Source organism: Notolepis coatsorum (assembly GCF_963971535.1).
Source record: "Notolepis coatsorum genome assembly, chromosome: 16".
Classification (NCBI taxonomy): domain Eukaryota; kingdom Metazoa; phylum Chordata; class Actinopteri; order Aulopiformes; family Paralepididae; genus Notolepis; species Notolepis coatsorum.
The window spans coordinates 72450340-72475537 of record NC_140180.1 but is presented as its reverse complement, the minus strand read 5'-3'; the positions used below and the strand labels follow the sequence as shown (position 1 = coordinate 72475537).

At 43.3% G+C, this 25198-nt stretch overlaps 1 protein-coding gene across 2 annotated transcripts in view; it reads left to right on the top strand.

The window, feature by feature from the left end:
* Positions 1 to 12673: 12673 nt before the first annotated feature.
* The window catches only part of hdx (highly divergent homeobox), a 28731-nt gene continuing 16206 nt past the window's right edge, over positions 12674 to 25198 (top strand). The window contains exons 1-5 of one of the 2 annotated variants that reach the window (XM_084331876.1): positions 12675 to 12844; positions 16093 to 16291; positions 16716 to 16862; positions 17162 to 18397; positions 18498 to 18554. In XM_084331876.1, coding sequence (XP_084188002.1) covers positions 16211 to 16291; positions 16716 to 16862; positions 17162 to 18397; positions 18498 to 18554 — 1521 coding nt within the window. In that variant the 5' untranslated portion in view covers positions 12675 to 12844; positions 16093 to 16210. Of the gene's footprint in view, positions 12845 to 16092; positions 16292 to 16715; positions 16863 to 17161; positions 18398 to 18497; positions 18555 to 25198 lie in introns of both variants that reach the window. The other variant, XM_084331877.1, reaches the window with a different exon arrangement.

Sequence of the window (25198 nt, the reverse complement as noted above, 5' to 3'; positions counted from 1 at the left end):
ATCTAATCCTGTCACTTTACTGGAATTAAGTTGATTTAGCCTCTTGAGGACTGCGCTCTCTGTCACTTTACTAAAAGAAAAGGAGTCCTCTTGCAGCTCTAGTTGTGAGTAATACTCATTAACCTGTGCTTCTCCGAAACGCCCTGAATGCTGTGGGAGATCTTTTACCAGATTACTTGCCACTGATGTAAAGTACGCGTTCAGCCCCTCCGCCACCTCTTTTTTGTCTGAGGTCAATTTACTCTCGTGGTTCAAACTAAGGCTGCTAGGTTTGGTTTTTAGCCTTTTGCTGTAGCCTAGATCCTTTAATGATTTCCACAATTTACTGGGGTTGTTCCTGTGTTCAACTATCTTTTCAGAAAAGTGGGATTTTTTGGAATCATAGTGGATTTCAGAATATCAAGGCCTGACCACTCCCCTCTGCTCATCAACAACGAGGCAGTGGAGAGGGTCACAGAGTTCAAGTTCCTGGGTCTCAGTGTGAGTGAGAGCCTGTCCTGGAGCACCAACACCGCCTCAGTGATCGGGAAAGCTCAGCAACGCCTATACTACCTAAGGAAGATGAAGCAGGCTGGCCTGCCACGAAATCGCCTTGTCAACTTCTATCATTGTGAGGTTGAGAGTGTGCTGACCTACGGTGTGTCTGTGTGGTTCTCCAGCTGCACAAAGGCAGAGCAAGAGGCTCTACAGAGGGTGGTGAAGGCGGCAGGCAGGATCGTCGGGACTCCTCTACCAAACATCACCTCCGTCTTCACCTCCCGCTGCCTCCACCGCTCCAAGTGTATCATCAAGGACCAGTCTCACCCAGCACATCACCTCTTTCAGCTCCTTCCCTCAGGGAGGAGATACCGGTCCATTTATGCGAAGAGTTCAAGATTTATGTTCAGCTTTTCCCCCCAAGCAGTCAGACTGTTAAATTCTCATTGACTGTCCCCTCACGTGCACCATGCACTTTACCTGGACTTGAAACTGCTCATCATGCACTTTAAAATATTCTGTTATATGTACAGTGTTATGTGTTACATGTATGTTGTACTACAGTCTGTGGGAGCTCCCCTGAAATTTCGTTGTATACTTGTGTGCAATGACAATTAAAAGTCTATTCTATTCTAAGTGCATGACAGTAAGTTTAGTTAGGTTAGATTTTTTTTTTATATATATATTCTTTTTCCAGATAATGGTTGAAGAAATGCGTCTTTAGTCGACTGTGAAAGATTTCGGCTGTCCTAACTAGGGTGGGTAGTTCATTCCACCATTGTGGGGCAAGGACTGAGAAAAGGCAGGTTCTCCTTGATGACCCTCCCGGAGCTCGGATAGGAGTGGGTCTGAGACGGCCAGAAGACGCAGAGCGTAGGGGTCTTGAGGGTGTGTAGTTAGAGACCATTGACCGGAGGTAGGCGGGAGCGGTTCCCTTTGCCGCACGGTATGCCAGGTCGAGGGCCTTGAAGCGGATTCGTGCAGCAATGGGGAGCCAGTGCAGGTCCTTAAGAAGTGGGGTGACATGGGTCGACTTCGGTAGGTTTGAGATCAGGCGGGCCGCTGCGTTCTGAATGAGTTGAAGAGGCTTGGTGGCAGTGGCCGGGAGGCCAGCAAGCAGTGCGTTGCAGTAGTCGAGGCGGGAGATGACTGTTGATTTGACGAGGAGTTGGGTGGCTTCTTTTGTCAGGAAGGGGCAGATCCTTCTGACGTTGCAGGTTCTGGTTGTCGCTGCGATGTGAGCAGAGAAGTTCAACTGGTCGTCGAGGACAACACCAAGGTTCTTGGCAGTCGGGGACGCGGTCACAGCTGCATTCTCGACTGTGATGGAAAGGTCAGTCAGGGGGGAGGATTTGGCCGGTAGGTGGAGCAATTCTGTTTTGCTTAGGTTCAGTTTGAGGTGGTTGGTCGTCATCCAGGCGGAGATGTCGGACAGACAGGCCGAGATCCGCTCAGAGACGTGGATATCTGAGGGAGGGAAGGAGAGGAAAAGTTGAGTATCATCGGCATAACAATGATTCAATGAAGGTATGAGACGTGATAATGTTACCCAGTGATTTATTGTAGAGGGAGAAGAGAAGGGGTCCTAGGACCGAGCCCTGGGGGACACCCGTCCGCAGGGGGTGGGTGGCCGACAGGGTCCCTCTCCATGACACTTGGTAGGAGCGGTCATTGAGGTATGATGGCAGCCATGTCAGCGCAGAGCCAGCCACTCCCATTCCTGCGAGGGCCACGAGGAGGATCTGATGGTTGACTGTGTCGAAGGCTGCAGATAGATCTAGGAGAATCAGGACAGAGGAGAGGCCTTTCACTTTTGCTAAGTGAAGTGCCTCTGTGACCGCAATGAGGGCCTTTTCTGTGGAGTGGCCAGTCCTGAAGCCTGACTGATTAGGGTCTAGGAGGTCATTCTGTCAGAGATAAGCAGTAAGTTGGTTGGATACAGCACGTTCAAGTGTTTTAGAAAGGAAGGAGAGAAGAGAGACAGGACGATAGTTGCTTATGATGGTGGGGTTCAGGGTTGGTTTTTTTTATGAGCGGTGTGACTCTGGCTTGTTTTAGGGAGGTGGGGACCACCCCCGAGTTGAGTGAGGAGTTGATGGTTGCAGTTAGGAATGGGAGGATGTCTGGTGCTATGGTCTGGAGGAGTGGGGAGGGTATAGCTGATCCAGCTGGCATGTAGTCGGACGATTCGACGTTACCAGTGTCAGGGTCTCGGCTTCTGTAATGGGAGAGAAAGATGACAGAGTGAAGGATGAAGTTCTCAATTCAGTATTTGGAATGGGTGGGGGTTGGGAGAAGGAGCTGCGGATGTTCTCCACTTTTTCCTCGAAGAAGATCGCAAAGTCTTCGGCAGAGAAAGATGAGGGAGGAGGGGGTGGGGGGGGGGAGTGAGGAGGGAAGACATGGTAGCATGCAGTTTGCGAAGGTTCTTGGCAGAGGCCTCGATCCTATGGTGAAAGAAAGAAGCTTTGGCATTAGTAATGGTTTTGGAGAATGTTAACAAGAGGCTGTGATATGTGTCCATGTCAGCAGTGAGGCGTGACTTTCTATACTTCCTCTCAGCCACTCTCAGGACCTGTCTTTGTTCTCTCACTGTATCCGTCAGCTATGGACTGGGTGGGGAACGGCGGGCAGGTTTCTCAACAAGGGGACAGAGCTTGTCGAAGGAGGTTGCGAGAGCTGAGAGGAGGGTGGAGGTTGCCATCTCTGTGAGGAGAGCAGAGAAGGTGTCACTCCACTGACATCACCAGTAGCATCAAATTACATCACCAGTAGCATCACTGACATCACCAGTAGCATCACTGACATCAGCATCACTCTGGCAGACCACCATCTCTCACAGCAGCCTGCAGCGTTGGGCAAAGGTGGATTATAGCTCTGGACTGGGTATGTGTATGTAGTTGTACCGGCGGGCAGAGGAGTCGAGCAGACCCCCGGCCTGTCTGATGGTAGCACAACCACAGGCTCAGTATCCATGCTAACATTCCTGTCCCATGGCAAAGTGAATTATTGACCAGCTGTCACGGTTGGTCTGGTGAATGATAGCTAGCATTGAGTTAAAATTGTCCTCATCCCTTTCTGATCCAACGTAAAGAGTAGAGATTTTCAGATTCAGACAACGTTATTGATCCCACGCGGGGCAATTCATATTGTAGCTTTGCACGAGTAACAAAACATCTCAATGACAACACAGCAACAACAACATTCCATGATATACACACAGTCCAGTAAAAGTAAAACAGACAACTAGGTGTATAGGCTACTTAAAGTGACTACTGTCTGAGTTTAGAAGTCTGATAGCCGAGGGGACAAAATATTTGTTGTTGTAGCTCAGATATGTGCTGGCTTAGTTTAGCACAGCCCTCATAGAGGGGCTGGGAAGTCAGATTGAACATCACATTATAATGAGACATATACGGTAGTAACGTTACATGAAAAAATAAACAGTGATACTCAATGCTAGCTTGTTAGCTTATCAGAAGCTGCTGTTTTAAAGACAAGCTGGCTTAGCTAGCAGCTAACTGATCACGCTCTGCCAGTTATTTATAGCCTACCTTCTTTATACACGTATAATAGCTTGTTTACTGTCTAATAAAGAACATATTATTGCTAATATTTTATATAAAAGTACAGCTTATTATGTTATTATTTTTTTTATTTTTTTTATTATTATTATTGCAAAACAAAATTATTAAAAGTCAGTACTCAACACACAATGCATAATGAAACTAACAATTAAGGTGGCTAAAATGACATGCAAGTACAGAAACAGAAAACAAAAAAAAGTATATAATAATATTTTACCGTATACAGTGTATATCCAACGAAATTACCAATTATACCAATGTCTTATACAGGATATACCCCTAATACCTATTATCTAAAACCCTACACACATATGCTCCAGCTCGAACCCCCCCCCTCCCGGACCCCTCCTTGGATAGTACCTCCATTATCCCTCACTCCTAACCAGACACTACCATTATAAGCTAGCTTTTATTCTCTCCACCACTTCTAACCACATTGACATTTTGGATTAGTTGAGACCCAGAATTCTTGCTGTAGATATTTCTTGATAAATCACATCGAGATATGTAAGAAACCAAACCTTCCGGCACATTTTTTCCGGTTGAAACCAGCGTGATGCGATCAGTTTTTTAGCTACTGTGATACCCGATAAAACCAATCTCTTTAGCTGTGGATTTACTGCAAACTCAAAAACATCATTCAATAGTAATACAGAGGGGTGTACTGGTATATTCCAAGATACGAGTTTTGATAATTGATGGGTCACATCTTTCCAGAATGCCTTAACTGGTGGGCAGTCCCAATACATGTGCATAAATGTCCCTTCGTCTCAATTTGTACATTGGGAGCATTTTGAGTCTTGTTTAAGACCCATTCTGTTCAGTCTTATAGGAGTCAAGTATGTCCTGTGAATATAGTTAAGATTGATTTGTTGATGGTCCGGGTTCCTTGATGTAAGACGGACATTTGCCCATGCTCCTTGCCAATCAAAGTCACTTTCCAGGTCTGGTATATCCCTCCTCCAGACAGAGTCTAGTTGGAGGGTTTCATACGAGGACGTTAGTAATTGATAATAAAAACCTGATACAAAACCTCTCGATGTCTCTCTTTCATAGAAGAATTTGTGGTATCTGTGGTGTTCAACTGGTATGTCTAATGGAACACCGTGAGACTTCAAACATAGCCGTAACTGTAAGTAAAAAAGCCATGTGGACTCGGTGAGATTAAATTTTGTGCATATCTCTCTATAACTACAAAAACCCTGGTTGTTAAAAACATCCCCTAATGAGTGTATGCCTTGCTCTTCCCATATAGGGAATCTTATAGGACGTTTTTCAATTAAGAGTGCATTATTGTTATTGAATAAGGGAGTGTGATTGTGCCATTTTTGTGCCAGCTTATTATGTTATTATTAAGACACTTTTTGGCGTAAGTTGACCACAATGATTAGTTTCACGTTATGACATAATTTTGACCCAGAAATCCAAGATGGCCGGCCATCCAGTAGAATAGGAAGGTAAGATACTTTTTAGTTTGTCTAATACAATAACATGTAACTGATGTCATCCTCGTGGTTGACTTACACAGAAATGTGTCCTCATACATGATTCTAGGTGCTCCGGTTCAAAAGTACATTTTTCATGATTTTTCAATCATCAGTGGTCATCTTAGATTTGGCCCCCCAGGAAGGGCAATCTATAAATGTTTTTTTTTATCGACTTTTCTATTTTTCTCCCATCCCAATTTCGTATATCCAATTCTTCCCTCCCCTGTCTTGAACGTTGCTAGACTATGCCTCCAACAGGTCGGTTGTAGTGAGGACAGAAGCCTTGCATCACGTGAACTCGAACTCTCAGTGGCGAGGAGTAACGCGTGGGAGGCTCACGCTGCCCCCGTCACTTCCTGCTTCCGTCGTACCGGCGTCACCAAACCGACCTGTAGGAATCACTGTCCACAACGTCAAATCCCTCTAACACTTGCCAAATGTGTTAGTATGAATGACCGGCCAGCCGGTAGCAACGCCGAGAGCTGGGCTCGAACCCAGCGTCTCCTGCATTAGAGGCGAGCGCCTTGCCCACTGCGCCAATCAGCCGCCCGGCAATCTATAAATGTTAAATCAATCATCAAAACATGTTAGCCAGAGAATGGTGACAGAATTGAGGATCTGGAGCCAACTACAATGAGATGTATTAATCAAATTATTAATCCTTCACTGCACTGTCTTTGTCCTGTGTCTGTTGTTGCTGTTATGTGAAAAAAAATATTTATGGAAAAATGCATACACTGTAAATGCCGAAACAATTACCAATGTGTTTACACATATGGCTTATTAAAGGAATCTTAATACATGTTGATATGTGGTATTAAAGCAACATTCATGCCTCTATTATGGGCTCCACAATACACAATATTACTTCTGCCTTAACTATCATTTGTGAGATAGGGTACTGATTGTCTAAAGACTCACCCAATGCTCTCAATATCACCCCCATCATTAATACATTCAATTATTAAACTGTTTTCCAAAGTATTCTAGCATCCCGGTTAGAAATAGTTTTACCCAATCGGGTGTCATGCCCCTCACGGATTCCCCCCCAACTTAATTCTCGTTATTCCTACTCTATCCTTACCCAGCTCTCTCTCTAAGTACATGATGGGGTGCAGATGTGTGAGGACCAACTGATTGGCATCTACAGGCTGATTACTATTCCTATTTAGACCTGGCCCAGATGTCATGAGGCTGCCAGATCAGAGTTCCTTATTTCCAGTCAGTCCGTATTATTGTGCCTTGTTCTCTTTGTCAGTCCGTGTTCTATTGTGCTTATCTTTTTTTGTGTTTTATTTTTTTTATTATTTTTTAAACATAACATAAAATTAGACATACAAGCATTAACAGTACACATCCAATGAAATCACCATTTAAATAAATGTAGTATACGAGATATACACCTAATACTTGCTATCTAATACCCTACATACATATGCTCTCGCTCGTTCACCCCCCCCCCCCCCCCCGGACCCCCACTTGGATAATCCATCCATTATCATTAGCTCCTAACCAGGCACTACAATTCATATGCTAGCTTTTATTCTCTCCACCACTTCTAACCACATTGCAATTTTGGTTTCACTGACACCTAAAATTCTTGCTGTAGATATTTCTAGATAAATCACATCGAGATATGTAAGAACCCATACCTTCCGACACATTTTTTCCGGTTGAAACCATTGTGATGCTATCAGCTTTTTAGCCGCTGTGTGTGATACCAGATAAAACTAATCTCTTTAGCTGTATAGGAACTGCAAACTCAAAAACATCATTCAACAGCAATACAGAGGGGTGTACAGGTATGTTCAGAAATAAGAAATTTGATAATTGCTGGGACACTTCTTTCCAGAATATCTTAACTGGTGGGCAATCCAAATACATGTGCATAAATGTACCCTCATCCCCATTTGTACATAAGGAACATCTGGAGTCTTGTTTAAGTCCCATTCTGTTCAATCTTATAGGAGTCAGGTATGTCCTATGAATATAGTTAAGATTAATTTGTTGGTGGTCCGGGTTACGTGACGCAATTCGAACGTTTGCCCAGACTTCTTGCCAATCAAAATTTATTTACAAGTCTGGTATATCCCTCCTCCAGACTGAGTCTAGGGGGAGGATTCCATACGAGGATGTTAGTAATTGATGATAAAATCAGATACGAAACCTCTCGATGTCTCTCTTTCATAGAAGAATTTGTGATATCTGTGGTGCTCAATTGGTATCCTTAATGGGACTCCATGAGCCTTCAAACAGACCAATAACTGTGCGTAAAAATAATATGTGGAACTGGTGAGATTACATTTTTTATGTATGTCTTTATAGCTACAAAAACCCAGTTTGTTGAAAACATCTCCTAATGTGTGTATGCCCTGCTTTTCCCATTTAGGGTATCTTATAGGTTGTTTTCCAATCAGGAGTGTATTGTTATTGAATAGGGGAGTATGACTATGCCATTTATGTAGGTTAGAATATTTTTTTTGTGTTTCACGCCATATCCGGATCACATGAGTAATAAGGGGGCCAAATTTCAATTCGCATTGCTTAATTGATAATATAGTTTAGTTTCTTTAATAGTTGTCATACAGAAGTACAGAATACTTTCATACAAAATGCTTCTTACTGTTACGCTCCAGAGACTGTGCTATACAAGATAGTATCAAATAACATAGTATAGCATGTAATTTAGAAGAAGAAATGAGGTCACAGTGTTCGGTATAGACATATGTACAATGTTCTGAGTTACCATATAATATACAATACTATGCAGTGTACTAATGTACAGTACTATATAGTGCAAAGCAGAAATGGGATGAGGTACAATTTAGGTACAATTTACAGTAAGGTGTACGAGTTGTAGTGCAATCCTTCATCAATAAATATAAAGTGTGGGGAGTGGGTGCTACAGTGTGTTTGTTTAAAGTGGGTGTGTGCTATAAAGTGTGTGGAGTGGGTGCTACAGTGTGTTTGTTTAAAGTGAGTGTGTGCGTGTGGATGTGTGTGCTATGTGCGTTTGGTGGTTGTTGTTGTTGTGTAGTGTTCATTGTTCGTTTAGCAGCCTGATGGCCTGGGGATAGAAGCTTCTTCTGAGTCTTTCTGTGCTCGCCTTGAGACTCCGGTATCGCTTGCCTGACCGCAGCAGTTCAAAGAGGCAGTTGTTCGGGTGACTGGAGTCTTTAATGATTCTCTTAGCCTTGCCCTTGCAACGCTTGTTGTAAATGTTCTGGAGGGTGGGGAGCCCCCCTCCAATTGTGCGTTCGGCTGAACGTGTCACTCTTTGTAGTCTGCTTCGGTCTTGTGCAGTGCTATTCCCAAACCAGGAGGTGATGTTGCCAGTCAAGATGCTCTCTATTGTACATGAGTAGAAGTTCTTAAGGATCTTCTGACTGACTTGGAACTTCCTTAGGCGCCTGAGGAAGTAGAGGCGTTGTCGTGCCTTCTTCACAACACTGTCAATGTGTGTGGTCCATGTCAAGTCCTCGGATATGTAGGCTCCGAGGTACTTAAAGCTGTTGACTCTCTCAACCGGTGCCCCGTCGATGCTGAGGGGGCTGTAGTCCTTGACCCCCGACCTCCTGAAGTCCACAATCATCTCCTTTGTTTTGCTGACGTTCAGGGAGAGGCTGTTTTCCTGGCACCATCCTGCCAGGACCTTGACCTCTTCCAGGTAGGCCCTCTCGTCGTTGGCAGAGATCAGGCCCACCACCACTGTGTCGTCAGCAAATTTGATGATTGTATGGTGTATACTATGTCCTGCAGTCTATGTGGTGCTACTATATTTACTTCTAAGTTTCTCCAGGATACAGATGCTTGGGAATCAAACCAGGTTGTCAGTGGTCTTAAAGAGTACGCCTTTAAATAGTGGTAAAAATCTGGAAATGCCATACCTCCATCGGCTTTGTTTCTCTGTGCGGTGGATCTTTTTATACGTGGAGGTTTGTTATTCCAAATAAATTTGTATGCGGTGGAGTGTAATTTTTTCCAGTAACCATCTGGAGGGGGTAACGGTAGCATTGAGCTAATGAAGTTGATTCTAGGTAGAACATCCATCTTAACTATTGATACCCGTGCCTGTACTGAGTTTTTAAGTTTGGACCACCTGTCAAAGTCGTATTCGTATCTATTGTGCTTATCTAACGTTCTTGTCCTCCTTTGCTCGCAGTTCCTTCCTGGCTCCATACCCTGTTCCCCCGTCTTGGGATTCCTGTGCATGACCTCCGCCTGCCTGACCATTCTCTTTGTGAACATCCCTGGACTGAACCCGCTCCTAGCTACGACCCCTTCGCTCGTCTGACTACCCTGTATCCGCTCACTCCCTCGACAGTTTGAGTACCCGCTTCTCGCTACAACCCCCCCGCTAGTCTGACTACCCTGTACTCGCTCTCTCCCTGGACTGTCTCGTGACTGGATTCAACTACTCTTCTTTTCCAATTAAATACACCCGTCATTTGGGTTTACTCTGATTCCACATCGTCTCTGCATGTTTCTGTCTACATCCGTGTTCTGGTTTAGTGAAACTGTTACAACGGAATGAATGAATGGTTTATTTTCGGTCTTTGTTTACAGACAAATCAAAAACACACTTGTGTGGACTTACAAAATGTTTTAAATAATAATAATCACAAATATACATATTCAAAGTAAGCTCACACACAAATTCCAAAATCAATTACCGAAAAAAGGAATAGGCTGAAGCACATGCTTATATTTGCCTATCCTTTACAATTCCTAAAAACTATATTTTAATATATTAAAAAAAAAACTTAAAATATGCTGCAAGATATAATTCCCCGAAACAACAATCATCCAGATCAGAGCGGTTTTATAACAAATAAAAAAAGAAGACAACTTGCACTGCTATACTTCACATCTTAAATGCATCTTCTGACATTCCCTCTAGAGACATTTTATGTTGATGCAGAAAAGTCGCTTTACTGCCTAGAATGGTCCCATCTGTGGTTCTAAAAAAAGAAAAATGGGAATAGGCACAAATTTAATTACTGTTACTTTATGCCAATCTATCTGCATCTGTGATTACAGGTAATGTCTGCTCCACTTTGGATAGAGCCTGCACATCCACTCTGGTGGCCAGGTGCAGGACAAACAAAAGATCAGCATAAAAAATAATAGAGCATGCTGCACTATTAATAGAGGAAGTTTAATAGTGTACAGATTATATTATTTTCAATTAATCACTTCAGGAATACTAGGAGCAGTAGACCCACTTGGCATAGAGCATAACTCTTATCTTTTGTTCAAATGAATGCATGTCCAAGGATACACTTTAATACTTCAATGCTCCATTTACCACCTCATCCTGGTCACTGGGATAAAGTACATTGTGTAATATCACAATATTTATGGAAAGGTAAAATAGCCATAATAAAATGAATCCATCTTAAAAAGAAAAAAAAGTCCTCCTCTAGAGGATATTGTTTTTACAGTACTCTCTCTGAAACAATGCAAACAGAGGGATGTCCCAATTATAGCACATTCCATTTAAATTTGGCAGCATTTTGGAATAAGATAAAATAAATGGGATTCACACACACCAATATTTCATAATGTCACTCTTAAAACAGGTGGTAGTCCTTTTACGCCTTCTCAATGGACAAATAGTGGTATATCTTGGGGATATTGTAGATGGTAAAACGATCCTTTCAAGATCTAAGAGAATCATACAACCTATCAAGGAAACTATAAAAGGAGGATGGGTCATCAAGTCACTGTATAACACGTGAACGCACATTGGTGCCAAGTGTGGAAACTTTCAGTTTGGCCAACATTGAGTTGAATGGGATCAGCCATCTCCTCGTTTTTGATCTGTCATTTAAACAGCATTGTTGTACTATAGGTTGATGTATATTATGCATTATATTAAAAAAAATTATTTGAATAGCCTTCAATAAAACTGGCACCAAGCAGAGCATAGAATGCTAGTATTCTGACATGATGACCCTTCCTTCTGTTATGTAGTTTGCTTGCAACCTACCCGGAAGTTTGGGTCCCATGGAATGTTCAACTCCCAAATAATCTACTGATGACTTTTGTCATAGTTACTTTTACTCCCAAAAGGACATGTTTCTGTTATCTAGAATTCATTATTAGATAAATTACTATTAACCTTAAATAGTAATAGCCTAAAGTCTTTAGATCTCTCAAGTGTGGTCAAACCTATTAATTGGACAATAAGGTTTGGAGAAACTTAGTTGTAGCATCCAGCGATCTGAATCATCATGATTCACTTTAAATTCACATATAGGTTTAGAGTAGACAAGACCTCTCCAAACTGCACTCTTTGTTTATTAAAACATTCAGGGACATATCTCCTCATGATCTGGGAGTGTCCTCCTGTCAGGACATTCCAGAAGGACGTAACAACCGTCCTCTCCAAAGCAACCCCAAATTCAATTGATCTGCTCCCCCACAATGCTTTTAAATGTCTCCACTTAACATGGCAATCAATCATGATATTATAACTTCATACGGAAAATGTTCTACTTATTTATTTAATTTAAACTTGTTCTATTTTGTATCATTGTCAAGTAATGAATAATGATGTAATTGTGAGGGGTTGACAGCAGGCTAACCTTGGGGAGGAACAGGATGCTGTGGGAGGGATCGAAACATTCTGAAGTGGTAATATTGGGGGAAATATTAGAGGATTTACAAGAGTATAACATTTCCATGCATGGTGCCACATCTGTATGGTCTCATACTTGTTGTCTTTGTCAATCATCAATGTATGTATTTTTTTGTATTATATTCATTCCAATCACAAATTATGATTGTGGTGTACATTATATTATGTGATATGTAAAGATGACTGCATGATGTCCCAATTACCTCTTCTTATAAAACAAACAAAAATGTATTCACAAAAAAAATATTTGTATGAAAAGTTTCTGTTTACATACAAACACAGGTCACGGTAGACCTATCAGGAGTCGGACCTGTCAAAAGTAAATCACTATAAAGTAAGCTATGTGTAACATGTACTCGATTGTTCACATGCAAGAGTTGAGGAGACTTTCTGAGCTGTGACCTCATCTGTTCTCAACAAAGTCAATGAGGGGCGGGACCTAGCGGCGCTCAGTTTACAGTCGGCTGCTGCTAAAATGTCACCGCTGTGATCTCGGGCTCCCATTGGCTCCTGTCTGCAAACACGTCACAATCATGATTAGAATTGATGATCGGACGTTCTGATTTCATTGTCTAAGCAAAGCAAAGGGGGGACCGGTGAAGAAATCTGCTTGAATTCGAACGCTCGTTTGATTTTGACATCCAAACGGGGTACGTATGAAAGTGATTTCACTTTTCGGATCGCCGAGATTTCGACGTTATTTTCCGTCCACTGTTCGCCGGGGGTCAGTGAGGGTGGCCGCGGTGGGGTCTGGAAATCAGAGATTTGAAGGAAAAGTTTAGCTGTGGCTATCCATTGGGGGAAAGCTAATGCTAACACTAGCCTAGCTGGCTGAACCATGGCCGCCTGGGCCTGCGAGCGGTGGGTCCGTCTGGGGAAGAGAGAGAGAGACTAGACGCCCTACTGTGGGGGACGGACCCACAATGCCTTGCAGTCCGAGAAAGACCGAGCGCCCGTCAATCCACCTTTGTGATTGTAACGTTACTACTAGAGCTACCATGCTAGTGAAACCGACCAATTTGACTCTATCTAGCAAAGCCAAGATACATACTATACTAGTCGCCAACGTTACCACTTACTGTTCCATTCGACAGTTTAACCGAGTTTTAACGTTAGCGACTATCAAGTGGGTCTGTTTCACCAGCATGCTAGCGGCCCTGCTAACATTAGGGTGTATATGATCGTAATGCGCATGCGTTATAAGCACTCTGACGAGAGTTCGGTTTGACTCGGAGCGCAGTGCATGCTGGGTGTGTTGGCCCCAGTAGGGCCGCTAGTCTCCCAGCGGTCTGTCTGTCTGCTGCTCATTGTTGTGATGCAGCGGCTGCCTGCTGCCCCCCGGTCTGTTTACGGTCTGCCTGCCTCACAGTCGGAAAGTTCTGTCATCTTGTTTTCCCGTGTGGAATTGTCTATTTCATCAGAATCCGCTCTCCTTTGTTGTGGCTTGATATCGCCACATTTTTATTTTCGTTGTGGACCGATTTGCCCGTTCGTTTGCAATGTTTCCATTTCTCACCGAAGCCATGCGCAGTGAGCGTTGCCAAAACGACGAGCCCCGGTTGATGCTTATTGGTCGCAGAACTCCTTCCCATAGTCTGCATCATCAAAAGGCTCGTCGAAGGAAGCGAATTAGCTCCACTGTTACATAGTCATAACTTATTATTAAGATGAATAACTATGTTGTCATTTAAATAAACGTGCTCACTGTTTTTCTCGTGCTCTGTTGTTTGCTTGCTGGCGCTGCATACCTCAAACTAGTCTATTGTTGTCTACCCATACAACTCTGTTCATGTACAATGATGCTGTGTACAGTATACTGCATATACATATTTATACTTACCGACCGTACATACCTGCATATAATCATTTTAAAATATCTAATTATATATGTTATATTGATGTTAATCACCTCTACATTGTATATTACTATTGCACTTTACTGTTACATTTGCACTCTGGTTGGATGCCAACTTATTTTCGTTGTACTGTAGACCTTTGTGAAAACATGTTTGAGTCTGAATAGAGTTAAAAATATTATGGGTGAAATACCCCCTGCGTCCAAGGGCTTTTTTATTTTATTATTTAGAATCGCCTTGCATGTTAAGAAATGTACAGCTTCACAATTAGTTACATTTTATTCTCCCTGTGCCTATGCAATATATTGTGTAAGTAATTCAGTATATACATTTAGTGATACCGTCGTCAACCAATAGGGATACTATATGCAGATTGTGAATCATATGATATATTAACTATAAATGATGGCATGATAAGATAAGACGTTCCTTTATTAATCCCCTTGGTGAAATGCAGGTGTCATAGCAGCACAAGGGAGGGGAGGTACAGGCAGGGTAATAGAAGTGGCAATAGAATATAGATAAGACAAATATCAGAAGGTAAAGCACAAGATAAATATGTATGAAAAGGAATTCAAATAAAGGGGAGGGTGAGACAAATGTTTACTCTGTCGATAATGATAATAGCAATGCGCCAGAATCTGTGTGGGGGTTTCCGTAGTTAATAGTCTTAACAATTCTCAAATTCTCCAGGCGTTGGCTGTGGTTGTGGAGCCTGGAGAATTTTATGGCTACTGGCACAAAGGATCCTCTCCAAAACAACTTGTGGTTTGTCCAGTTCTCCCACTATGGAGCTAGCCTTCCTCACCAGATTGTTCAGTTCAACTCCCAGTATGGAGCTAGCCTTCCTCACCAGCGTGTTCAGTTTGTTAGTGGTGGTTACATTTTCACATCTGGCTTCTGTGAAAATATAGTTCTTGCCTTTGTCTTCTCGTCAGCATGCCTAGTTGTGAACGATTTGATAAAATAACGATTCATGATTTAATTTCTCTCCCATTGGATGCTGTGAATTAGACGGTAAAAGCGGCTCATTAATGGTGCGTAGGGTTTCCCCCGAAGAGTTTTAATGGAGATGCCCCCCTGTTGAGTTCTACTTCCCCTCCGCTAAGATTGGACAAAGTAATAGGCAAAATTTGTATTCAATAAAACCACAGACCTTTGGTGCTGCTCAGCCAAATTACTCTGGCTAAAATGGTACGCACCACTAGGCGTCATTGACGGATGTCACGTCATGCTACAGTTATTGGTAGCCAGCGTTCTCTTCTTCACCGTAGTATGGGGGGGGGGGGGCACTAGCAAACTGAACAAGCTTGGTGAGGAAGGCTAGCTTTGTAGTGGGAGTCAAACTAGAGGTGCTGGATGTTATACTGGAAACCCCCTCCCACCCCTTCTGAGGCACTAGCCAAGATGAGGATGAGGACATTCAGCCATAGACTTATCCCCCCACGACAGACCACAAACCGCCTCTGCCAGTCCTTCGTGCCAGTAGCCATCAGGCTCCACGACTGTGGGCACGGACTGCTGCCAATTGCTGGAGAGCTATCGGCGGGTGAACTTGAGAACTGTTAGGACTATCCGAGTCTTAATAATAAACACATTATGGACCATGTATACTATCATAACTGTTACTACTGTCTGAATCCTGCCATTCAAGGGAGTGGTTCCTCGTCTTCATTGGGGAAAGTCTGGGGGTGTTGCAAATGTGGATTTTATGGTGGTTTTTGTTCTGGATCTATTGTGATGTCTCTTCTTGACCTGTAAAGCCCATGGGGACAATTCCTTGTGATTTTGGGCTATGCAAATACATTTGATTTGATTCACTACTATTATCACTATCGCCATTATTACTTCTCTTTTTTCTATGTTCTATATTATTATTACCTACCTGAATTTCCCCAAGGGGATTAATAAAGGAACACTTGACTTGAGTTATAAGCTTAACGCCACCCGATCAGCTGTGGGCACACATTGTACTGCTGCTGCTCACCCCCTCCACTAACGACCGTCCTGGTGGAAACCCTGACCCCCCTCTTGTCTTGTAGATTGAGACTTGTAGGCGCTACACCATGACTTCCCTCTGAGTTCCTCCTCGGCCCACGATGCTGACGCGTCACGCTCCCTGAGATAGGATGACCACCGTCCGGATCGAGCTATCGTAAGATGGACCGGACCTGCATGGCTGCCCCCTTCCCCTCCAGCAGCAGAATGGACGCCTGGGCCGAGAGGCGCGGCCTGCAGAACGTGAGTGTAACGTGGACACGGTAGCAGGCACTAGGGTTGGGTACCGTTCACATTTGAACCAATATCATACCGGTACTCGACGGTACCTTTTACCGGTACTTTACTCTCAAAAATGTCATTGACGGTCCACGCTGGTCCAGGTCTATTATGAAAAGTACAGAATTCGGTACCCAATGCTAGTAGGCACTGACCGTAGGAGAGGAAAGAGTCTGAAAACACATCCCCTTCAGGCATACATGGAGAGATTGCACAAGAGTTAGGGAAGTTGATAGTTCCACAAAACATGGTTGTCATATTAAAGTTTAATGTAATGGTGATTTTGGTAGATGTACCCACATCATATGCAATCCCTCTGTCAGCGAAGCCTGAACAGTAGTTTTATACAGTACATGTATATATATAAAATAGCGTGTTTGCTTGTCAGATGAACCTGCGGTCGGTGTTCACGGCTGAGCAGCAGAGGATCCTGGAGCGTTACTACGACAACGGGATGACCAACCAAAGCAAGGCCTGCTTTCAGCTTATCCTGCAGTGTGCTCAAGAGACCAAGCTGGACTTCAGCGTGGTCCGGGTATGACCACAAACTGTGTGTGTGTGTGTACAGGGAAAGAGAGGAATCTTTTCTTGTGATTTGAGTTTCATCCTTCTGTGGTTATGTTTTGAGTGGTATTGGAATGTGATTGTGTAGCCACAGGACAGAGAGAGAGATAGACTGCTGTGCTGACTTCCTGACAAGGTTGAGTTTGTGCAAAGAGTTATTACAGTATATCCACTTCCCTGAATGGGTCCCTGGCTGAAGCCCTCAGCTGTTAGTGTAGAGCTGATAGTTCTGTGGAGATGTTACTGAGCCAATTGTTCTTCTCCCCACAGACATGGGTCGGCAACAAAAGGCGTAAGCTGGCCTCCAGGGTGGACCAGAACGGAGACATGTCTCATTCCTTATCCAATCATGGACTAGCAGGGGGACTTATGTCCAATCATACACTGGCAGGAGGGGCTCTGTCCAATCATAGCCTGGTGGGAGGCGCCCTGGTAACGGGGGCCATGCTGACTGCCGACATGGCTGCAGCTCGGAACATTCAGAGCCGTCCACACCTCCTCCCTCCATCCACCTCCTTCCCTTCTTCCTCATCTTCCTCTTCCTCCCCTTCCTCCTCCTCTCCTCTCAGCAGCGGGAACAATAACAACAACAACAATGACGTCATCCTGACGGGGATCTACTCTTTAAACTCCGCCCCTCGGCCCAGACCCAGACCCGCGGCCCCTCCCCTTGCATTGGACCCAGAGCTATCTGCACAAGCTCACGCCTCCCTCCTCAGCCAGTCGTTACACAGCAGGAACAGCTCCACCTCCTCTCCCCTCCAGTCCAAGCTGGCCTCGTTGCCACGCAAGCCCCCGTCCCTCACCTTTCCCCCGGGCCCCTCGGTCTCGTCCGTAGCCAGGAAGGGAGGCTTCTCCTTGGCGGAGCCGGCTATAGGAAGAAGCTTGGGGGCGGGGGGGCTGCCTCATACCTGGGCTAGACAGTACGGTATGGTGCAGACTCGGCCCTGGCCCTCCTCCGCCCAATGCCAGCTACAGCCCCAACCCCGGCCCCACTCCAACCCTCAGCCTCACCCCAACCCTCAGCCTCACCCGCCCGCCCCGCCCAGGCCGCCAGTCTCGTTACCCATCCAAAATCCTGCTCCTTCCTCCGCCTACACTCCCCGCATCCAGCAGGTCTTCACCCTGTCCGACAGAGCACAGGGGGAGGGACTAAGACTAGGACTCGCCTCTACTAAGAGAGGCCAGGAAAGTCAAAAGCCAGTGCCCCGTCCCCAGGACTCCAGTGGCTACTTCTCCATTGCCATGGAAACAGGAGATGAGGAAGACGAGTGGCAAAGGGAGGAGGAACTGGCAAACATGGCTTCGCAGACCCACATCCACCACAGGGGGCAGACCTCAGCTAGCCTCAGTCCCCCTAGGGTGGAGTTGTCTGGGGTGAGAGGAGGCCACCACACGCCCCCCGCCGCCGGCTCCAGGCCTGCACCGCACCACAGCAACACACCTCTCCGTGGCAGCTACTTTCTCACGGCACAGACCTCGCCAACGGGGGACTCCAGCTCACAGGTAGGGACGGCTCCACGGTCGCTCCACGTGGCCCTTGCAAAGTGAATTCAAAGATATTTGACCGGACCTTTTGTTTGGTTTGTTTCTGTGTCGCATGTAGACTTCGTTCAGTGCGTCTGCTGCTCCCTGGCTCCTCAGCAACTCCAGGAAGAGAACAGTAAGTACGGATCTTAGCAAATCCTACCCGCAAAATACATCAGTAAAAAGTACATGTTTTGGGTTGCTCCAAGTATTAGAGCAGGTTAATGACTTGTTTTGTAAGTAGTAGGTGCAATAGATGACATTTGTATGTAGAGTAAAAAAATATATATATATAATATATATACAGACATCCACAGAGCTTTTAGAAAGGTGCTGAATAATAATAAAAAATAATAATAATATTGTGCGGGTCCAAAATGTATGTTGTTTACATGTATCCCCTCCCTACCTCTTCCCATGTGGAATGCACCTGATTGGATAAATTAAGTGCTGGTGCTCTAGTGCGACCTCTAGGGGCCAAATGTTACCTATAGCACCTTTAAGTTGGAACAGTAGCAGTTGGGTTTCCTGTCCACTCGGCAGGTGTGTGTGTCGGGTGACACGGTTGAAGGAACAAACGGGTTGGCATTTGCTCGCAAGGGAGGGCTTTAATCAACCCTCTTTCCTGAGTCCCAGGTGTTGGATGTTAGATCAAAGCAGGCTCCCCAGACTGGTCTCTTCACATGAAACGGTCTAATTAGGGACCAGGGTGCGTGTTACGGTTGCACAATACTTCAATACAACGTTGACGTTACCACGTATCTCGTGGCTAAACCTTTTACAATACCTGTGATGATGCCAAAGACTCTTAACTCATTCAGCGCCATACCAGAGTAAAGTCGGGTTATCTCGCCAGCGGTTGAGCACCATACCCGAGTATAGTCGGGTTTTGGCCGTTTTTTCTTTTATGCGATTTTTTTATTCATGACAGGCTCACGGACCTCGGTGTTACCATTGGAACTCATTCTGAGACCCCAAGAGTGCAATACTGGCTCGAATCCTGCTAGGTGGCAGTATCGCCCACCCTTTGAAACCTTATTATTTCACACTGTGTGTCACATCTAATGTTGTCCGGGCGGAGAATTTAGACCAAGCCAAGTAAATCGCTTCATCCGAGCACTTTGAAGTGCGTTCAGCACACTTGAGGCATATCTTGTGCCACTTCATGTCAGGGACCCGATCGACATCAATACTGGAAATCGCGATCGGACAATTGGAATATTCTTTTTGGAATAACCCCGATCAAAAGGTAAGGACTATCTGACATCAATTCCACCTTGATCCTACAATGATTTCATATCGATCCAGCCGATCAACGTATGTAGTATTCAAAACAAATGCCGTTGCTGGCGATCAAAGCATCAAAAAACGACACCCCCCCTTTCATGCATTCATGATGAAACATAATACCTATTATATACCTTTGATTTGGAAATAGTAACGTGTCCAGGCGAGCAACGCGAACGCCTTTAGCAAAGTCACATATCGCTCCATAACGCAGTTACCAGGAATTAGCCAGGATCACTCTGAAACTATGCAATATTCACGCAAACGTATACATGAAAAAATTTATTCTTTTTTACATGTTGGACGAGGGATAGTTACTGTTAAATGAGCCATAGTATTGTCTCCATAGCTCACTGATTCTTGAGTCGGGACAAAACACTTTTTAAATATTATATTTTGAGAATGCACACTATATTAATTAGAGTTATATATTCATGTAGAGAAAGGTCTGAGCTATTTAAGCATGTAAAGGTGCGGGCTCTACATAGAAACACATTTTCAACAAATTCACATGTTTCCCTTTGAAACTTGATTTGTGTTAACTCCGTCAGACACACAAAAAAGTATATAATTCTAATTATTCCAGTCCAACAAGAATCTATAGTTCTGAAGTATGTTGTAATAGTGTTTAGTTACTCTGGTATGCAATAAAATATAATATATAAACCTCAGGTGTAATTTCACACTATTCTGAAAACCCAGAGTTAGAAATATTAGCATTTTCAAACTTTGTTTTTAATTTTGATATGATAAAAAAAAATCATTAAGTAAATAAGACACGAGGATGAAGATCTAATGCTCCTTTATTACTTAAACAACATAAACTGAAGAAGGAATTTGTATTTTCCCCAAGATTAACAAAAATAAATATCTGACAGTGTTGACAATGATCTGACGGTGTTGACGAGAAACTGACGGAGTTGACAAAATTGGATTTGCATCTCTGCTCAATTTTTTAAACAGATGGAAGTGACAATAATAAGAACTAATAACTCCTTGTCTTATACTGAACATTTTGTTAACTCAATTGTAATAAACAACAAACTTTACATACACTGTTTCCAACTATTACAAAATGCACCGTTTCCAACAACAAAAACAGTAATGGAGAACAGGACCCCTTCTTCTCATCCCTGTCTTCATCTACCTCCTCTACACCACTTCCTGATCTCCACTTTCTCACCCACTTCTCCTCTTCCTTTCCTTCTGCATTTCTGATTAGTTTCACTATGATGTCTTGAACTGGGCAGAAACAGACATCCTTCTTGCCACATTTGGGCTGAACCACATTTCTGTTGGACCATGGGGATGCAGAAATTCCACTTTCACATCTTGTTGCTCATTATCCACATCGATGGTCTTGGCTAGCCACCAGTGGTCATCATATACTACTGCTAACCAGTCTCCATTACTAAGGCTGCTAACAGTCGTTACTGTCACCGTACCCTCAGGACCTTTCAAAGGTTCTTCGTCCAACTCCTCCATTACATCTTCCATCTACATACCCTCTTCCATCTCATTTTCCATCTCCTCCCACAACATGGCCAGAGGTCTCTTCTTCCTTGCCCTCCGTGTATCACTCTGCTGTTCTCCTGGGTTGCCATGGTAATAGGAGGTAGCTGGGCAGAAGCACTGGCAATCCAACATCTCGCTGCAAAAGCAGGATAGTTGTCTGTTGTGGATCCTGTCCTTATGTGCGATGATCTGGTGTATTTGTCTTGTTGAGGGAACCGGTTTGAGAGGATTCATGAGAAGTGTGTCGTATCTTTGCATGTCTTCTTCCACAATATGATACAGCTGAACACCATTCAGACTGTTTGAGACCTTTTTGAAGAATATGTGTCCATCCGTCACATAATTTCCTCTCAGGACCAGGTTGTCAGCTGTTCTTTTTACTGTTCCGCCAATGCCGTCTGGTGCGCCCTTACCATGAGAAGTGGGGAAGAAGTTCCACGTTGTCCTTTCAAACCCCAGTGTAGGTGGGATACCAGACAGAAGAAAAAAGTTCTTCTTGTTCTTGTTTGCTTCCTTTCTGAGTTTTTGCTCATAGAGTTTGATGAGCAATGAAAGGCTGCCTCGGTGTTCGACGAGCTTAGTGTTCATGTTGATTCCATTGCATGTGTCTTCTTGAACGCTCTCCCACTGCTTCCATTGAACATCGATTTAGTCTTGCTCTTGGGTTGTAACTGTACCTTTGTTTAGACATTGTGAGCAGGCGCGAAGAAGGCAGGCCTCACTTGCTGGAGAGCAACAAACTAATTGAAAACTGTCATCCAGTTTGTTTGACTTCACAACACCAGACATTTTAAGGACCTCGAGCATTAAGCATGCATTTTCATGTATTTGACACAGACATGTCTTCCGATCAGATGCTTTTGGTGCTGTGACATAGAAGGGCCTCAGAGCACAGAATGAAGAATAGCTCAGCTTTACAGTGGGGTTCTTAATCTGGAATTCAGTGTGGAGGTTGAGCATGGAGTCTAGCAGGATCATTATGTGCTGCTTGATCTTGTTCCTGGTGATTGTGTCAGTCTTATCCGTTGTCACACATGTAGAGTTCAGGAAGAAATCCTGAACAGTCTGTGTTATACCCTGTATTAATGTTGGCTTTTTCTGAGGCTGCTCCTTTTCTAGGTTAACCCAAACTCTTTCATTTGTTGAAGAAGATGATACTTTTTAAGAATCGTGCCTGATGACACACTCAGTGCTGGTTTTTGGCGCCGTGGGCCAGGAGTTTGTTTGTCTTCAGCTCTCTTCTGGGGATGTTGTGGAATAGAAGGGTCTTTTGGATTTCCTGATAGCATCTTCTTTGTTTCTGTGCCTGGAGAGTCCAGTGGTGATGTATTTGTAGCCTTTTTTCTGTGCATTGTTTTTATCAGGTTGTTTCGTTGCTTTGTTACATTTGTAATATTCTCTTTCATAGTTTTTATTTCTCTTGAATGCCTTTTTCGCATTTTACTTCGTTGCTTTTCCTGTCTGAGAGACTCCCTGCACTGTGTGGCATTGTTATCTAGAATATCCTGATCTGATTTTTATCTGATCCTGATTTTTCTTGAACTCTACACTTGTGACAACTGATAAGATTGAGACAACTGACTAGCAAAATATTATCCTGTTGATCATTCCATACCATAATGTATTACAGTACACTATGGATGGAAAGAGTCAGATAAAGGATGATGTAGCAATCTACAGTAGACACACATGGACCAGTCCTATATTAAGAATTATTATAAAGATATTAAGATGAAATATCCACAGTTTACCACTGTTCACCTTTGCTCTGATGATCTAAGTAAACAGTATAAGAACAAGAATAACTGTTTTCTTCTGTCTTGTATCCCTACTGGGTTATGAAATTTTACATCAATCAATCAACCACGTAGACAAGTGATATATTTATATTTATGTATTAACACATGTGCTTGGAAAGTAAGACAATTATTCAATAAGCAGACCACAGCCTGCCCATGCTCTAAAAGTCAGAAGTGTATTGTAATGCATGCTATTATATGCACACTTCTGTGCAGATACAACTCTGAAATAACATTTAAATCCTTTACCATGTTCAAAAATAGTATAATAATAGCATATTATGAGGTTATTGATGGATTTGTCAACTCCGTCAGCTTACACGTCAACTCCGTCAGACACAAAATCTGACGGAGTTGATGTCTGACAGAGTTGACAAAAAGGCACACATTTTCCCTCCAAGCCTGTATTGTGCACTGCAGCTAGCTAGTTTTTTGGCAGTTGCTAGCTGTCTTAATAATCTCACTGAAACACTTGAATTCAATCCACTATTGTTTTTTAAAAGTAATAACGGAGAGATGGTGTTGACATGTTCCAGCTGTGACCATAGGAATATTGACATTGTTTGTCTAAAATATCAAAACGTATCAAATTTACCAGACCATGTGTGGTAGTGTTGCATTCACCACAGGCAGGGAAAGGAAAAAGGGGTCCTCAGGGATAGAGCTGGCCATGCTATTGCCTGATTTAATTAGGTTTATGAAAAAGTCTGACGGAGTTGACAAACTGAGGACACAACTTTGATAGGCAGATTTCTATGGAAAATATTATTTGAGTTTCATGGCATGCATTGTTTTATACATTTATAACCCTTATCCTTGATTTGATATGTATGTTTTCACAAGTGGAGAGGTTTTTCAAGGTTTTTTGGGCTGGTCAATAATGTGACCCTTGCTGAGGACAAGGAAATTAACATGGGCGCTTCTAACCACAGATTATACATTTAAACAAATATCCCCCAAAAAACAAATATGTGCTAAAACATAACATCAGTATACACAATACCTTTAGATTGAACTTTGTGAGTATGTCAATCATTATTAATTTCTTTATTTTTTATATAAATTAGACTTTTCTATGTAGGACATGTTTTGTCCCGACTCTCAAAAATCAGTGACCTATAATATAGATATAGCCCTGCAAACACCGCAACGCACAGTGAAAATCCCTATCTTTTAAAGCGTGGCCCATTGAGTACAAGGATGGATAAAACGGCTGGCCGTGAATGAGTTAAAGATGCACACATTTAAAGGTGCTTTTAAAGTGTTATTTTTGTTTGTTAAAATACATTTTCTGGTATCCCCTTCCCACTTCATCCAATCAGGAGAGAGACACCAAAATGGTCTTACAAAAATAAGAAAAATATTTCAAGAAAATATTTGTTAATTCACACAACACACAGATTCAATCTCTGCCACCACCTCTAGTTTGACTCCCACTACAGAGCTAGGCATCATCACCAGCTCGTTCAGTACTGACACATGCAGTATATGTTTACATAAGGTTCTACTAAATGAGATAGTATGCTGTTTTGTGGCGTTGCCTTCCTTTTAAAGAACCCCCTTTGCAATTGAATCAATTAATAAGCGAACTACACTCCGTTGCCACTTTATTATAGGTACACCTGCTCGTTAATGCAAATATCTAAATCGGCCAATCATGTGGCAGCAACTCGGTGCATAAAAGCATGCAGATGTGGTCAAGACGTCCAGATGTTGTTCAGACCAAACATCAGAATGAGGGAGGAAATGTGATCGAAGTGACTTTGACCATTCAGTGATTGTTGTTGTCAGACGGGGTGGTTTGAATATCTACCGAAACTGCTGATTTTCACACGCAACAGCGTCTAGAGTTTACAGAGAACGGTGCGAAAAACGAGTGACCAGTGAGCTGCAGTTCTGAGGCTGAAGATGCCTCGTTAATGCGAGATCAGAGGGGAGCGGCCAGACTGGGTCAAGCTAGGGTTGCCATGGCGATGTGGAATTTCCCATGAATAACAAACTCATGACAAGACCGATGTTACCGGCGACACCGGACATTTTACAAAATGACGCTCAATGTCTGTAGATATTAATATCTTTAAATATCTTTGATGTTACACGGCTACATTGATCCGTTGTGTCTGTCCGTCTACATCCGTTTTTTATCCATTTTCAATTATTAGTATAAATGTTTATTTTT